This window comes from Dipodomys merriami, unplaced genomic scaffold (genome assembly GCF_024711535.1).
Source record: "Dipodomys merriami isolate MVZ:Mamm:240054 unplaced genomic scaffold, mDipMer1.0.p SCAF_25, whole genome shotgun sequence".
Lineage (NCBI taxonomy): Eukaryota > Metazoa > Chordata > Mammalia > Rodentia > Heteromyidae > Dipodomys > Dipodomys merriami.
In genome coordinates, this window is record NW_027203937.1 from 24,760,942 (window position 1) to 24,778,732 (window position 17,791).

A 17,791-nucleotide genomic window follows, 5' to 3' on the forward strand; every position below is an offset into this window, starting at 1 on the left:
GAACTCTGGGCCTGGGCACTGTCCCTCAGCTCTTCAGCTCAAGGCTAGTGCTCTACCACTTGAACCACAGCACCACTTCTGGCTTTTTTCTTTTTGCTTATGTGGTGCTGAGGAATCGAACCCAGGGCTTCATGCATGCAAGGCAAGTGCTCTACCACTGAGCCACCTTCCCAGCCCTCTCACCATTTTCTGAAATAGAAAATTATTTCTTTAAATGGAGGTAGGTGCTATTTAAATTCATGAACAAATGCAAATGCATCAAGTATCACAATGTTTATTGATAGATACAAGTATATAAAATCAGGGCATGAACATGACTTGATAAATTAAGTAGACTTAATTTCAATACTATAATAAGAGGGACCAATTCAAATTCTCACCATTTGTTTCACACCCACAAAAACCACCAAGGGCATTAACGATCTCTCAAAACTGATCAGCTTTGTGCAAGTAAACCATGTTTCTTTTAAAAAGACTTGTGCACTTGCCCAGGCTCAAGGATATTAAAATCTAGCACATAAAGCCCATTACTAGAGGTAGAAATACAGGCAATATACTATTACAGCAACAACCATCAATTACAGTTAAGAATTTTTCTGTAACAACCAAATGGATAATCAAATATTGCAACAACTCAAGTATTACTGAGCAAAGTGCATTTCTACAGTATTCAGTGTTGCTATTCAGTTTTCTAACTTAAAACAGCCTATGATAACTGGCAGCAAAGAAGGTCCTTGCAATAGACTGCCTCTGCTTGAGAACTTATGATGTAATTATTGCATGCTGCTAATATACTATCTAAACATTAAAGATACTCCTAAAATATTTGATGGTAGACTATGATTAAGACATTACACTACAAAAAAACCTTATGCAGAAGGAAACCCTTACTGACGTGCTTCTGCTTTAAATATTGTGAAAACATTACAGCGGAATGAATTTTCGCAGTGGTTAGGTCAAATGCAGTTACATCATAGCAACAGTATGTTTTGCACAATTTAAGGCTTTGGCTGGTTCTTTTAGTCAGCTTCTTCCTCTGATTCTTCTTCTTCAGCAGTTTCTAGCCAGGTTAGCCACTGATTCACCTGCAAAATAGGTTTGTAATTTATTAACAGGAAGCTGTTTTGTTTTAGGAAACCAGAAATACATCTGAACCCACCACCCTGCCCAATATAATCTAGACTGTATTCTTTTCCACACACCTACTAAATCAGAACCTTTGTGACTTGCCCATAAAGCCTGCCCTTCAACTATTCTCCGGGGCACTAACACTAATTTTGGAGTGCTCTGAAAATCTTTTCAGCAGGGTCTAAAAAAGAAAGCCCAAATCTTAAATCCAAACTTTTGTGCAGCTGTAATTCCCCCCAAATTGTTACTGTGCAAAGGAAACTAGTAGGACTCCCTTCTGCTCCTATTTCAGTTGAAAGAGTGCTATTCATTTGGAATACTACCAAACCCAAAAAACTGGAAAAGGAAAAAAAAAACCCTAATTTTAAGAAAAACTTACCTGGAACAAAGCCTTGCCTTTCCCTGGAAACTCTTGGGTTATATCTTCTTTCCAAGCCAAGAAAGCTTCCTCTTCAATAATTTCCATATCATAGAAATGAACAAAAAAACGGAGTAACATGCCTAAAGAACAAAAGAAAATAATCCCATTACTCAGAGTGTTTCAGACTGTCCCTCATTCACCCACTTCTCCCACAGACTAGTCACCTTACCTTTTGGGAAGTTGCTGTTGTAACAGTGCACCTGCAGAGCATACAGGGCACTGACCTGTAGATCAACGTGATCGTGAAGGAATTTCTGCATCACTGGCTTGAAAGAAAGAAGCAGTTGTTTTTCCTGCTCTAACTGTTCTTTGGAAGGAGCAGAGGAAGAATCTGTTTCATCACTGGGTGGGCTTACTTCACTAGAAATATACTGTAAGAAGCTAGACAAAAAGTTGTTTTGTTAGCTAGAATCCCCAAAAGATCTCTGGCTCAAAAACAGCCCCGCCCCTGATTTTTTCTTTCTAAAGTGTAACTTTCTGTACGTAAACCATTCAACTTACCTAGTCATTAAGATGTTCACAAATCCTTTATCTACATGAAGTTTGGGAGAGATGTTATCTTTAATCCATTTATATATGGTTTGAGGGGATGGATCCAATTTTATTTGCTTTAAAAGTTCCTTCTCCAATTTGAGGAGTGGGAATAAGAAACTTAGTCCCTTTCCTTCCAAAATTTCCAACATACGGTCCTTATTCTGATCAATTTCTGAAGAAAAAAAGATCTGCATTACTTAAGTCCATTTTACCCAGCTGGCCCACTTAGAAATGGTTCTCCAGTGTATACAATTCACAAAAGGTTGAAGAACCCAGCAAAACAATCTTTTGACATACAGGGCATTTGAAAATTAAGTCATAATCTTTTTATGTAAAGGTATTAGTAGTGTGGATTCAGATGTTTATCACTATTTGGACAGGATGACCAAGCTGTCTGATTCATATAAATCCATTCAAGTCAAGGTATTAAGAGTCTCTAAATTTAGTGTTAACAAATTAATGTTCTCTTACCTGGGAGCATTTTCTGCATATTGACCTTGCTTTGTTGAAAAAGTTCTGTTAACCATTCTCGATCTTGTAACTTAGCTAACTGCTGAAGGCAAAGTAAGAAGAGAGGAAAATGTGTGCCACTCTCCAGTGGTTGAGCTAGTTCTGAAATGCTCACCAGCTCAGAAATGATGGCACGAGCTGCAAACTGGGCTAAGTATGATTTCACCAAAGGGATGTCAACCTCCAGTTTGGGGCACTGGTCCAATACGTTCAGGAAAGCCTTAGAAGGAATATATAACATTATCAGTTTATTAATTTTTCATATTTGAATGCATAATTTCCTTATTATAGAGTCAGCAAAGTGTACTACCTGCATGAAGTTGTCACTTGTAGCTATTCCTTCCTGTTTGAGTAAGCTAATCAAAGAACTTGCTTTTTCTTTATCTTCATCACTTCTATCTAGTGACAGGATGATCACTTTGCTTAACATCTCAGGAAGAAAGTGTTTAGGAGCTCTCACTTCTCGTACACTATTGACAGCTTCATTTGTATTTCCACTATTCAGATATTCAGTTACAACAGTTTCCTTTAAAAAAAAAATAATGCAATTAGTGTCATAAGTACAACCCAAGAACTAGAGATATCTATGGTACTTTATGAAACTTACAGTTAGTTTAAGTAGTTCTTCTTTTGATGGTGGTGGCTTTTTGCTGGTCTTGGCAGGCTTTTCCTGGATAAGTGGTGGATTAGTTTTGAGACCAAGCTGAGGAGTCTAAAAAACAAACAGATGTGATTAAAAAAATGAGTATTTGAGGTAGATGTAAGATTAACATTCACATTTTTGTGTGTGTGTGTGGGGAAAGAGGTTGGTAGTATTGGGAACTGAATTCCAGGCCTTGTACTTGTTTCGAAAAGTCCTGACAACACAAAAACTCAAAAGAAGGTCCTCACACATCTTTAGGAAGGAAGTAACAGAACAATGGCAAATGGGGATATGCTACTAGGGCATTACCTGTCCCAGAGGAGGTGTCTGAGTGCGTGGTGGTTGTGCACTAGGAGGAATCATAGTTATCTGGGGCTGAAGCTTTGGCACTTGATTTTTATTCATTAGGAACGATTGAGCAGGCCTCAAGCTAATCTGGAATGGAAAACAGATCATCCAAATTAATAGTACATAGCTGGCTAACAGTGTTAAAACTCTTAAAATCCTCTAACTGTGTATCTGGGGCTGAAATAGTACTTTTCTTTGAAAACAAAAAGGCTTCTCTATGTTAGCTGGTTTCTTAAAATCTAAAACCCTGATCACAAATTATAAATCTTACATTTATTTGTACATTTCTCCTGTGTTTAGTATTAAAATATTCAAATAAAAAATGAGTTAAAAATGCCTTGCTTTAGTCTCAGTTACATTACTTACAGGGAAATCACAAAACAGTATCTGGACAATCATCTTCCTCACACTAACTAATTTAAAGACTTTTTAAAGAGATTTGCCCTCATATCTCATAATCTTCGCTCATAGGACGCTGGACATATAAAGAAAGAAATAGTAGTATAGAAAAGAAAGAGAAAGAAGAAAAGAACTCCAGCATAAGTCCTCTTAAAGCGTCTTTTTTTTATAATCATCGGGCAATAGATTTCTGAATTGACAAACTACCATATATAAATAACGTAGGCAAATGTACCTCATCTGCATTAAGCTGTCCTTTCTTAGAAAACCGAGGTGGCATATCCTTCGACTGTCCTTGCAGCTGGGATAAGAGTCCCTGACTCTGGTTATGGTAGAGCTGGCTTAGCCCCTATTTCAGAAAGGGAGAAAGAAAGTCTAGATAAAAAAGGGGGGTCCACAAATTATGGTAATGAAGTACCAAAGGGATGAGTCAAGTCATAAGGAAAGCTTAACTGAAATTGCCCAGAGAAGTAAAAGATGAAACAAAGAATAAAAATCTAACCTAACTGTCAAATAGTGGTGATTTTACTAGTACTTTACTAATCGTGAGGTAAGCATTTCATTCAATGTGAACTGTCAGATGTAAATTTAGTGTAGGAAAATACACCTGAAATAGCTGCAATTTTTTAAAGACAAGACAAAAATAAGGCCGGATTTAACACATCCTCCTGAAGCAGTATCAATTGTCTTACCTGGCTTTTCATAAACTTGCCTCCCATCTCTCCAAACTGCGATTGTGTGGGAGGCATGATGTGTCCCCCATGGCCATTAAAGAGTTGATTTGAACGATGACGTCCCATGGTGGGTGAAAATCTATCCTGGATAACTCCTGGACCAGTACCAATTCCGCTACCTTAAAATACATACAATGTCAAATCTTTGAACTGAACTCCACTCACTTTTTTTTTTTTTTTTTGGCTGGTCGTGGGGCCTGAACTTTGGGGCCTGGGTGCTATCCCTCAGCTCTTCAGCTCAAGGCTAGCACTCTACCACTTGAGCCACAGTGCTACTTCTGACTTTTTCTGCTCAGGTAGTGCAGAGGAATTGAACCCAGGGCCTCATGCATGCAAGGTGAGCACTACACCACTGAGCCACCTTCCCAGCCCATCCACTCACATTTCTTTAAAAAGACTTGTTATCAAACCATTGTTTTATTCAATATTACCTGGCATTTGTCCAAACATATCAGCAAGTCCTCCAAGTGGGTCCCTATCCATTTTCATCCGGGGTGGCATAAACGGTCCCTCCAGAAAGAAGTCACTTCTCATCCCTTGAGCCATAGGAGCAGGAATAAACACTCCTAAATCCTTTGGAAATGAAGTGAGAATAAGTGCTTTTCCTCTCTAAACATTATGTCACTTAAATAACAAACGACAACAAAAATCTTACCTTTACTGCATCTTGACGGATTTGATTGATCGTCTTTGGTCCATTGTCAAGAAAAGCCTTGCGAGGAACCCAATGGTGTTCTCGCAACTCTACTGTATCCTTTAGGTGAAAAAAATTTCACTTTAATATTACTAAACAGATAATATTACTAAACAGAAAGAACCTAAGCTAACCAAAAATACTTAAAAGTTTTACCTGCAGCAGGAAACGAATCCTTGCTGGCAATTCCTTACTTAACATCAAGGAGCACATTCTGGCAAAGTACTGATCCATTAAGGACTAGTTAAAGAAAAAGAAAAGTATGAGAACTAAACCACATGTCTACACTAAAGGCTTAATACTTCTAGACAAGGTAGAATGACCAAATATGGAAATCTTGTGTCACAAAAATAAACTAATTTGAACAGAACATACTAAGACATACCATATATTGCTTGTCATGCACACACATACCTTGGCTCGTTCGTGGTCTAATCTAGGCCCCACTGTCCTCATTATCTGACAGAGGCACTCCAAATCCTCTCCCATATCTTTGAGTTGGACTCTCTTCTTCTTTTCCAAAAGCTACCAAAGAATGAAATGCCACATACTGAAAACTTTACTTGCACCTTTGGTCCTTCTGTCTAGAAATCCCTCCTAATGAAGCAGTTTCAACATAAAGTTCTACCTCTACTTTGTAAAACGTATTTCCATATTACTGATTTACGTTTCAGTAAATTTTGACTGTCATACAAGTTAACTAGACATTGCCATTTGCCCTTTCAGATGGTACAAAGCAATTCTAAATGGCCTCAAGTTCCCCCAAATAATTCCATTGATGACTTCAATTTAAGGCCAGTAGATATCCATTATACTTACTGTTTTGATGCACTTATGAAGGATAGATTCATGAATAAGATCAAGCTTGCCAAGTTCTCCAATGAATTTGATGTTCCCCAACATCTTGATCTTAGCAATGGCTCTCTGTTCCTCCTCCTCTGGGAGGAGGGGGTTTTCACGCTTATCATAGACTGAAAGGAGAAAAATACACCAAAAAAAACCCCAAACTCAACACTTCGAATTATCAAACTGAAAATATATAGTAATTACTTAGCATCAAATAGAAATTCTTACCATCAACATTTCTGGTTCGGTTTTCAAATTCATCTTGTAATTTGGAAATTAGGAGGCGTCTGAATGTCTGTATGGAAACAAAAGCTACTTGTAGGCCTTCTTAATGAACTCTCTTACAAACTATTTAAAAAATAACTATACTTACTGTGCTTTGCTTCTGTCCTGGTTGACCCTCTGCTGCTGGGCCATCAAAGTTTGGTGCATCTTCTGCCAATCGCAGACATAGCTGAGCATACAGTGAGCTATACTTTGGCTCTTCTAGGGCTTTGTCCACAATCTACAGAAAAATGGTATTAAGAACAAATTTAAGGGCTCATAAGATCCTTCCTTTTTAACTGGACACTTTTTATAGTCTTTTTGGCTTAAACTCCACAAGTTATTGTTTTATTTCTAAATCAAAAAGGGCACTTTACTACTATGATGAGCTGAGTTAGACAGTACATGTAAACTAATGCTTAGCACACAACCTGAAAACTGTAACCACTTAAGCTCTTAATAGTGTAAGAACCATCCAGTTAACACCTTACTGAGTCACACCCCTCCTTGTCCCTAGAACTAGAATATATGGCATTAGAGAACTAGGGAGGTAGCTTAGTAGCACAGCACTTGCATAGCACATGCTAAGAGACAATGGGTTCTAGTTCCCTAGCACCACAAAACGTCTTACCAACTATCATTCAATTTTGTTATTAAAAAACCCTATGTATGCTGTATGTTGGGGTTCTACCAACTATAATACAATTTAGAGATAAACTTTTCTTTAATGGTAAAAACCACTTACAGCCAACCTTTAAAACTTACCAGCAGTATGACCCCTTTAAGGATGAGTTTAGACTCTACACCCACATTGAGGAGCTCAAGGCATAGCTTGTCAAACTTTTCAGGAGTAAGCTTATTTAGTATGCTGGGGGAAGAAAAAAAGAATCACATTTGAAGTGTGGGCCAACAATTATTTTTTTTTCTGAGTTGAAAACACTATTAAAAACATGATTTTCCTGCTTTTTCCCTTTAATAACAAGATGTATACTTACCCAACCAAAAGGATGTTGAAATTAATTTCCCTATTTATGACTAGAATCCACATCAGATGTGGAGCCCCAGCTATTTGACAAGCAACTTTTTTCAAATCCCAGGTGTCAAGGGGCTATCAGGGCTGGACCATAAGCTAACACAATTGCATTTCCCATTTCACTGGATTATATATGCCAGCCCAAGACAGAAGTGCCAGTATGTCAAAGTGTATAGATTGTAAATAAATGTCTAAAAAAGAAAATATAAGCCATAGTCCCCCAACACATTCTTTGGACACCAACCCTGCTTTGGTAAGTAAGTAGTATAGTACACACTACAGAAACTGAGCTAATCCATACTTCTTTCCAAGAAAATGACCTTGAAACTTACCCTCTTACTTTCCTGAAGATTGCATCATGTCGTTCTTTTTCATTTGCGGAGTTGTTTGCTGCGGAGTTGTCATCTCGTCTAGTGCTTCGTGCAGGAATCCATTTCTGAGCGTTTTGCCCTGGGGTTTTCCCCAGGAACTCGCTAATTAAAAAAAAAAAGTGCTTTTAATTTTTTTTTTAAAAAGGTAAAATAGCCTCTAATCACATACCAAAGGTCATACTGAGAAACAGAAAAACTGAGGTTTATCAACTTCCTCAACAAAGCAACTTTGGTTATCATTGGTCCTTAAAAAGTACATACCAAAACCACCTAGGTTTTAAAAAACATTTCTGGGCCCACTGTTTCTGCTTTAGTAGGTGTAGGGTATGACCTACCCTATACCTACCCGTCTAGTATATATTTCCATTTGATGATAATAATGCTGACCTAGGAGCCACATACCAGAGAACCAGCTCCAAAATGTCTTATGGCATTGTAGTATCAAATGCTGGGTTAATAACTGGTATTAGAAACATAGTAAAAACTCAGTAAGACAGGAAAAAAATAACAGACTGGAAGGTTTGGTCATAAGCTAATATTCTACATTTAGTGTAAGTTTAGCAACCACCACAGTAAAATTAGAATTTCTAATATATTTTATTGTAACTTCACTGTTATATTTGGAAATGACCTGTAATATGAATCAATTATTTTTGAAAACTGTTTCTGTGCAATTATCATACCTGTTGCCAGCAGTCTTGGGATAGTGCTGAGGTGCACCCCTACTTCCTCCTCCGCCCGAAGAAGCACTGTTTGAAGAATAAGTCATTTTTTAGTATACCAATTATGTCTAATTTCAAAAGGGCTAAAGATTACTTTGTACTTTAAAATCTGCACCACTGATTTATGACTGAGGTTGAGTCTAGAACCCAATTACACTTACTTGTTTTTGTCATTGGGTTTTACAAAAGCACCTCCAAAACAAATCTCTACATACCTGAAACGAGAAGCACCCCCTTCTGCAATCGCACTCTCCACTTTGGCGGCTTGACAACGAAGAATCTTCAAAAGAATAATAGTAATGGATGGGGTGGGGAGGGGAGGGGATGGGAGAATTGAAAAACCTAGAACGAGAAAAAGCGCCAAAATTAGATACTGCTAACAAACAGGTTTTAAAACTTTCAATCACAATCTATCTCCTATCTTGGCACTGCAGTTTACTTAACTTCCACTGCATTGCAGAGCTCATAAAACCAAAATAGAATGCACTCAACAGACACAAACGGACAAAATCTTTTGTTAGCCACTTAGAAATTCCCAAAGACGGAACACTTGTTCAATGATGCCAAGAACGGCTTTCACAGAGAAATACAACATCCAAACTGCACCGAAGCCCCTTCATACGGCCTTTGGAATTGAACCGAGACGCTCACTATGAGCGCGGGCAGCAGCGGCGGCGGCGGCCTCGGTGGAAAAATGTCTGCCGCCCCACTGGTGCGGCCTCGGCGCCGGCCGCCCGGCTCACCGGGGCTCAGCCGCGGCGGGCGGCTACCCGCACGGCCCTCTATCCCCCGCCCTCCCGTGGAGGCCCAGGACCCGCGCCCGCCCTGGCCCGGCCGCCGGAAGACCAGGGACGCAACATGGCAGCGAACCTCCGCCCCGTTTTCCCTTCCTGGGAACAAAAGAGCGGCGAGTCCTCCACACCCAGGCCCGAGTTAGGGAAGTGCCGTCGACGGGCGCGCCTCGAGGCCGCGAGTCGCGGAGGCCGCCCCCACCGGCCCCGAGCCCGGCTCTTTGTTCTCGGGGCAGGAAGGCGGCCCCTCCCGCCCATAAATCCCCGAGGTGACAGCCGCCTCGCCACCGCCGCCGGGGCCCACAAAGGCGGCGAGCCCTCCCTGGCCTCCCCGGACGGGGCCCTGCACACCTCCGCCCCGCCGGAGGCCGGGCTCCGGGACTCCTGCGCCTCGCTGGTCCCGCGCCAACGGCCGGGCCCTGCCGCGGGCCACGTTCCCCCCGCGCGGGCGCGCGCCCCGCCACGCTTGCCGTCCCGGCACACCGCGCGTCGACCCGTCCAGCCGCGGCCACGACGGCCCCCGGCCACGACCTGACGACGGCTCAGCCCCGGCCGCGGCTCCCCTTCTAACCCCCCGCAACGGGGCGCGGGAGCAGAGGCCACAGATTTCCAGGCCCCCGAGGCGCAGAGGAAGCGCTAAGAAGGGCCGCCCCGCCCGGCTCCGCCTGCGGCCGCCATTTTGTATCGCTCGAGAAGAAGCGGCCAGGGACGGCGGCCATTTTAGAGCGCTCCGCCCGGCGGCGGCGGCGGCGACTCCACTCACCTTCACCGAGAACTCAGCAGCTGCCACCGCAGCTGCCTCCTCAGGATCCGGTCGTCGGGGACGGGGAAGGGAGGGGAAAGGGGACGGAAAACAAAAAAGGGGAGGGAGGGGGAGGAAGGAGTCGGGGACGGCTTGAAACTCTCAGCTCAGAGGAGTCGCTGCTGCAGCCACCACCCGATACTCGCCGCCACCTCCATAGAGCTCCAACTCGCTGCTGGCGCTGAGGCGTGTCTGAAGCCGAACTTATCACTCTGGGGCAGACGAACCCACCAGAGCCGCCCCGAGTGGCTCCTTCTTCGCCCAATCAGCAGCCGGGATGCCGTCCGCCACCAATCCGCACGGGGCGAAGGGGAGGAGCCACACACCAAGCTCGGTTGCAGCGCAGCCCCGCCGCAGTGCGCAAAGCCATATTCGCGAAAGCTCTGGGGCCAAGCCAGTGGCGTAAGGGGAGCGGAGCGCTGCCGCGTTGCGGGACGCTTGCGTAAAGCCCAGAGCCCTTAAGAGTCTGCGTTGTGGCCCCTCGGTCATCTCGCACTGGCTCTTTGTTCCTGAGTCCGTTTCCCAGGCTCGGGTTGTGCAAGCTCCGTCTCCTCCTCCTTCCTCGCTTTCTCTCGGGGAACTGGAAGAGAGCGCGCTTTCTCTTACCTGATGTGACTCGGTCTCTGGAGTGTCAGCACTGATTTTCCTTTGCCCTCGCGGACCGGGCCTGCATGCAAGGCCTGGCGCCCCCGGGGCGCAGCGTGGGGAATAGCTACCAGCCGCCGGGTCTTGGGCTTTGGCAGCCCTCGAGCCAGGAGCCTGGAGGAGATGGGGTGGAGGAGCCGGGCCTACCTCTTAGGTGTGAACGCATTCGGCTGCTGTTGATCCAGCCCGGCAGGACCCGGGAGACCGAGGGGAAAGGACCAAGGGTCAGTTAGGTTGCTTCTGTTCCTCAGGTCAGGAACGCTTTCCCCCAGAGAATGTCATGCCAGACTTCTGAAAAGTGCTTGCAGAGCGCGGGCGTTTGGAGGATTTTACATTGCTAACTCTTGGTTTTTGTTGTTTTCATTTTTTAACAAGCACGCTCAGTCTTTGGCATTGTGTTATCATTTTATGTGAAGGGCCCTTTTTGTAAAAAGGGGTCTTTAACGTTGGCGCACGCAGCTATTTATACTTCTCAGGTAATATTTTAAAGCATGGGCACATGCGTCCCATCATTTGTGACATAGCTTTGCAAAAATGGAGTCGTGTTTCATGTATTTAAACAAGAAGTATTCCTATCTCCACCGTGAACCTACAGTTCTTGATACAATATATAACCAAAACAAAATGTGTGTTAATATGCATGACTTGGAGTGCTCAATAAAGGGCCGGATTTTCGAAAGCCCAAACTTAGTTTGACATGTCAGAACACCTCTTGAATTGATGCAGTTCATATATTTTCAGGAGAACAGCACTCTCCCAGATATTTAAATCTGATAATAGGAAGGTGTGGTGTGGTTCTTAAGACTCCCACGGCCTTAGATCTTCAGCATAGAATATGTTATTCCCCTCATTTTACTAGGTTTACTATAGTTATTGCTAGGAAGTCAATTTTATTTGAACTTTAAGAAGTGGGGGCCGGCGCCAGAGGTTCACGCCTGTAATCCTACTCAGGAGGCTGAGATCTGAGGATCCCGGAGCTGTTCAAAGCCAGCCGGGGCAGAAAAGTCCATAAGACTCATCTCCAAAAAACCACTCAAAACCAGAAGTGGCGCTGTGGCTCGAGTGGTAGAGCACTAGCCTTGAGCTGAAGAGCTCAGAGACAGCGCCCAGGCCCGGAGTTCAAGCCCCACGACTGACAAAAAAAAAAAAAAGGGGGGGGGGAAAGTTTATTCGTGGAATTAGTTACTATAACAAATAGTAAGGGAACATAATAGTTTTGAGAAAGGACCAATTTTGTTTCAGATACAGGAGGCTTCACTTTGTAATTTTAGGACACTTCTGGTTTCAAAATAATATTAGAGTATAATTTCTGTAGGGTTTTACTGTTTGTAAACAGTATATGAGAAATTTCATATCTATGGTATTTTATTTTTACACAGTTGGCTGACATTGCTCAGATCTACAAAATACATTTGTATGGGAGAAAGAGTGGTATTTAAAAACATCATGCTAGTGGCTGGGAAGGTGGCTAAGTGGTAGAGTGCTTGCCTTGCATGCCTGAGGCCCTGGTTCGATTCCTCAGCACCACATAAGCAAAAAGAAAAAAAGCCGGAAGTGGTGCTGTGGCTCAAGTGGTAGAGCGCTAGCCTTGAGCTGAAGAGCTAAGGGACAGCGCCCAGGCCCAGGGTTCAGGCCCAGTGACCGGACCAAAAAAAAAAAAAAAAAAAAAAAAATCATGCTAGTGTAAATGTTAGAGACTAGTCACCCTAATACCTGGTTGTTATAATAACTAAGGAACCTGAAACTCCAATGATTGAAACTAAAAGAGGTTCCACTCAATCTTTTATGAATTGTGGATCGTTCTGCTGTGGGATTTGCAGGTCTGTGTACATGGCTAAAAGGGAGTAATCAACATTAGAACAAGTAAAACTAAAGATAAAACCTTTCAATTACATTGTAGTCAGTGAGAGATAAAAATTCACAATTTTGAAATGTTTCTATCACATCTTAAATACCTGAAAATCCAAGTCACCATTTGGAATTTAGCTTTAAGCTCATGGAAAATTGAATTTTAAATATACTCACTTCAAACTGCTGCTTTTACATTTGTCATTTTTCTATAAGTCTGAAAAACTAATTTTCCTACTAAATATATTTTTGCATTGTTTTAAGTAATCATGTTAAATGCTTGTTTTTTGGAGATAAGAGATTGTAGCTTTGATTACCTGGTCTCAAATTCATGATCCTTGTGCTGGAATTACAGGCATGAACCACCATAAGCTACTAGTTGTTATTCTAGCACCCACTGGAGCATCCAGCATCCTCTGCTTAAGGATTCGCTATTCAGGTATCTCAAGCTTAGATTTCTCATTTTAAATCCACTTCTGAATTTCCAACAGTTTACTGATTAGAGAGGCAAATGTGCAGCCTTATTTTGTTTAGGCCACACAGTAATCTTCCCCCTCCTCCCTAACACACACTAGGACTTGAACTCAAGGTCTTATGCTCTAGCTTGACTTTTTCACTCAAGGCTGGGACTCTATTACTTGAGCCATAAGTCTACTTCTGGCCTTTTGCTGGTTAATTGGAGATAAGAGTCTCTCAGATTTGTCTGGCTAGGTAGGCTTCCAATCTTGATCCTCAAATCTCGGCTCCAGAATGGCTAGGATTACAGGTATGAGCCACCAGTGCCCAGCCACACAGTAGTTTTAAACATTTGAATAGTTGACATTCACATAGGCTATTTTATGTGTATATCTGGATTTTTAAGGGGGGGGGGTGGGGTTGGATAGGCGGGTTCCTGGTCCTTGGGTTTGACCCTAGAGCCTGAGCACTGTCCTTGAGCTTTAAAGCTCAAGGCCAGCACTGTACCACTTGAATCACAATCTACTTCTGTCTTTTTTTTTTTTGGGTCCGGTCATGGGGTCTGAACTCTGGGCCTGGGCGCTGTCCCTCAGCTCTTCAGCTCAAGGATAGCGCTCTACCACTTCAGCCACAGCGCCACTTCCGGCTTTTTTTCATTTGCTTATGTGGTGCTGAGGAATCGAACCCAGGGCCTCAGGCATGCAAAGCAAGCGCTCTACCACTGAGCCACCTTCCCAGCCCCACTTCTGTCTTTTTTGAGTAGTTTATTGGAAGTAAGAGCCTCACACCCTTCCTTTCCTTTCTGGCTTCAAACCATGCTTCACAGATCTCAGCTTCTGAGTAGTTAGGATTACGGCATGAGTCACCAGTTCCAGGCAATTTTTATCTTTTCATGAAAGAAAAAAAATCTGGGCATTATCATAGGGCAACATTCAGCTGTAGTTGAATAGCATTTGCCTCCTCTAGATGTTTTCCCTAAAGGGGATAGGGATATACTGGATGGCAAAAGCCTTGCCCTTGTTTCTGAAGCTCTGGGTTCCAGTCTCAAGCCCCAGGAAAACACACACACACACACACACACACACACACACACACACACACACACACACACACACACACACACACACACACACACACACACACACACACACACACACACACACACACACACACACACACACACACACACACACACACAAACTTTTCCACAATTAAATCTGTTTTATTCCACTCATTTGTTTGTGCTCTCTTCTAGCTTTTTTTTTTTTTTTTTTGCCAGTCCTGGGGCTTGAACTTAGGACCTGGGCACTGGCCCTGAGCCTCTCTGTGCTCAAGGCTAGCACCATACCACTTGAGCCACAGCGCCACTTCTGGCTTTTTCTGTTTATGTGGTACTGAGGAATTGAACCCAGGGCTTTATGCATGCTAGGCAAACACTCTACCACTAAGCCACATTCCCAGCCTCTTCTAGCTTTTATAGACAGTTTAATATTTTTCTTTTTTGTGATAGAGCCTCAAGAATGCTAGGCAAAGCTCTATCACATGAGTCATGCCCCTAGTCCTTTTGTTTTTGAGATATAGGGTTTTTTGTTTATCTCCTTGGGCAGGTCTCAAATTCATGATCTTCTTGCCTCGGCCTCCCATAGCTTGGGACTTACAAGTATGCACCATGCATGCCTGGCTTGCTTTTTCTTTATTTTGGTGGTTCTGAGGCTAGAACTAAGGGTCTCACCCCTAAGGCAGGCTAAGTTACGATTCCAGCCATTTGTGGCTATTTTATGAGTCTAGCTTCCTGCACTGGCTTGTCACTGGACTGTGATATGCCTATTTTATACTTATGGTAATTTCCAGTATGACAGACCCTTGGCTCTGAATCCAGCTTATGGAGTGGAATGACCTGAAAGTACAATCCTGGCAATCCCAGCCTCTCATGTAGTTTATGATAACAGGCACATAGCTGTGCACTCAGCTTTGGAGTCTTGAAAACTTTCTGCCAAGGCTGCCCTTGAACTTTAATCCTCCCATTTTCCGCCTACCAAGTAGCTGGGACCATCTGTAAGCCATAAGTACCCAGCAACCTGGCTTGAGTTGTTTTTGAATTGTTAACTATCAACCGATTCAGTATGTAAATGGTTATTTTCCTAATATAAGGAAAAGGAGTCAGACCAGTGGAGCTCAAAATATCTTCTCTTCCACTTACTGTGAAATTTTGGGGAAATTATTTGTTCTCTCCCCTTTGGTTTTAAATCTATAAAATGGAATAATATTATTTGCAGAGTTGTAAAGATTTTGTTTTTTTTTTTAATTTTAATTTTTATTTTTTTTTTGGTCCAGTCGTGTGCCTGAACTCTGGGCCTGGGTGCTGTCCTTCAGCTCTTCAGCTCAAGGCTAGCACTCTACCACTTGAGCCACAGAGCCACTTCCGGCTTTTTTCTTTTTGCTTATGTGGTGCTGAGGAATCGAACCCAGGGCCTCAGGCATGCAAGGCAAGCGCTCTACCACTGAGCCACCTTCCCAGCCCAGTTGTAAAGATTTTGGATGTAAAGCACATAGGCTGTCATAATAATGTTAATTGTATCAATGATTTTTGATTACTGAGTTGTTTCTGCAAAGAATCTCTCTACTAGAAATTTGTTTTACTTCTGACTTTTTGGTGATTATTGGATATAATAATCTCACAGACTTTTCTGCCTGTGCTGGCTTTGAAATGAGATCCTTAGAGCTCAGCCTCCTGTGTTGCTAGGATTACAGGGGTTAGCCGCTGGTGCCCAGCTCTAAACATTCTTGCATTCATTTTCTCCCCTATAGTCTAACTACATGCAGTTTTTTTTTTTTTTTTTTTTGTCAGTCATGGGCCTGAACTCTGGGCCTGGGCCCTGTCCCTCAGCTCTTCAGCTCAAGGCTAGTGCTCTACCACTTGAGCCACAGCGCCACTCCTGGCTTTTTCTGCTTTTGTGGTGCTGAGGAATTGAACCCAGGGCCTCATGCATGCAAGGCAAGCGCTCTACCACTGAGCCACCTTCCCAGCTCTTTTTTTGTTTTTTTGTTAGTCTTGGGGCCTGAACTGTGGTCCTGGGTGCTGTCCCTGAGCTCTTCAGCTCAAGGCTACTGCTCTACTACTTGAGCCACAGCGCCACTTCCAAATTTTTCTGCTTATGTGGTGCTAAGGAATCGAACCCAGGGCCTCATGCATGCAAGGCAAGCACTCTACCACTGAGCCACCGTCCCAGCCCATGCACTGTTATTAAGCCTTAGTAAGTTTTTCTCCTGAATGATTGAGAAATTCTAGTTGTTTTTCCAGTCTTTCCCTTGTAGTCTGTATATTTGTTAGTCTTTCTTCCTTAACATACCTTTTTTTGTTCAACATATTATGTTTAAGAATCTTAGTGTGGGGGCTGGGAAGGTGGCTCAGTGGTAGAGTGTTTGCCTTGCATGCATGAGGCCCTGGGTTCGATTCCTCAGCACCACATAAGCAAAAAAGGAAAAAGCCTGAAGTGGCACTGTGGCTCAAGTGGTAGAGTGCTAGACTTGAGCTGAAGAGCTGAGGGACAGTGCCTAGGCCCAGAGTTCAGGCCCCACAACTGGATCCCCCTCTCCCCTGCAAAAAAAAAAAGAATCTTAGTGTGTTGGGCACTGGTGGCTCATGCCTTTAATCCTATCTACTCAGGAGGCTGAGATCTGAGGATCATGGTTCAAAGCCAGCCAGGGTAGTTAAGTCCATGAGACTCTTTTTTTGGGGGGGGGAGGTCCAGTCATGAGGCCTGAACTCTGGGCCTGGGCGCTGTCCTTCAGCTATTCAGCTCAAGGCTAGCGCTCTACCACTTGAGCCACAGCGCCACTTCCGGCTTTTTTCTTTTTGCTTATGTGGTGCTGAGGAATCGAACCCAGGGCCTCTGGCATGCAAGGCATGTGCTCTACCACTGAGCCACTTTCCCAGCCCGTCCATGAGACTCTTATCTCCTATAAACCACTAGAAAACTGGAAGTGGAAAAAAGAAAGAAAGAAAGAAAGAAAACTGGAAGTGGTGCTGTGGCCCAAGCAGTAGAGTGCTAGCCTTGAGCTGAAGAGCTGAAGAGCTGAGGGACAGCGCCCAAGCCCAGAGTTCAAGCCCCACAACAGACAAAAAAAAAAAAAAAAAAAAAAAAGAATCTTAGTGTTACTATTTTCTACATCTTTCTTTGCACAATGGAAAACCTGAGAATTTTTTTTCTTTCTTTTTTTCTTTCTCTTTTGTCCATCATGGGGCCTGAACTCTGGGCCTGGGCACTGTCCATCAGCTCTTCAGCTCAAGACGAGCACTCTACCACTTGAGCCACAGCGCCACTTCCAGCTTTTTCTGTTTATGTGGTGCTGAGGAATCAAACCCACGGCCTCATGCACTCTACCACTGAGCCACCTTCCCAGCCTCTGATGATTTTTTTTTTTTTTTTTTTTTTGTCGGTCGTGGGGCTTGAACTCTGGGCCTGGACGCTGTCCCTCAGCTCTTCAGTTCAAGGCGAGCGCTCTACCACTTGAGCTACAGCGCCACTTCCGGTTTTCTGGTGGTTTATTGGAGATAGGAGTCTCACGGTCTTTCCTGCCCGGGCTGGCTTTGAACCGCGA

The 17,791-nt window shown here is 43.3% G+C and overlaps 1 protein-coding gene and 1 non-coding gene across 2 annotated transcripts; both read right to left on the reverse strand.

The window, feature by feature from the left end:
* Nucleotides 1–258: 258 nt before the first annotated feature.
* Eif4g2 (eukaryotic translation initiation factor 4 gamma 2) lies at nt 259–10,610 on the reverse strand. Its single transcript, XM_070035401.1, has 23 exons — nt 10,567–10,610; nt 9,518–9,969; nt 8,863–8,989; nt 8,609–8,674; nt 7,887–8,027; nt 7,287–7,389; nt 6,631–6,762; nt 6,486–6,552; nt 6,231–6,382; nt 5,826–5,936; nt 5,568–5,651; nt 5,373–5,471; nt 5,149–5,290; nt 4,676–4,836; nt 4,219–4,332; nt 3,546–3,671; nt 3,201–3,305; nt 2,904–3,119; nt 2,555–2,813; nt 2,051–2,255; nt 1,719–1,930; nt 1,508–1,629; nt 259–1,085 (listed from the first exon to the last, which is right to left on the reverse strand). Exons 1-23 carry the CDS (start codon nt 10,608–10,610, stop codon nt 1,020–1,022), a joined length of 3,306 nt encoding a protein of 1,101 aa, XP_069891502.1. The 3' UTR covers nt 259–1,019.
* Nucleotides 4,024–4,166, reverse strand: LOC138836669 (small nucleolar RNA SNORD97). Its single transcript, XR_011374988.1, has one exon. It is a non-coding gene; the product is annotated as a small nucleolar RNA SNORD97 (small nucleolar RNA).
* Nucleotides 10,611–17,791: the final 7,181 nt, after the last annotated feature.

Coding starts and splice junctions, on each gene's coding strand:
- Eif4g2 (XM_070035401.1), bottom strand. CDS start 10,610: ATGGCTTTGCGCACTGCGGCGGGGCTGCGCTGCAACCGAGCTTG. Junction 8,028..8,608: donor CCCAAGACTGCTGGCAACAG/GTATGATAATTG, acceptor TTTTTTAATTAG/CGAGTTCCTGGGGAAAACCC. Junction 3,120..3,200: donor AAGAACTACTTAAACTAACT/GTAAGTTTCATA, acceptor TTTTTTTTAAAG/GAAACTGTTGTAACTGAATA.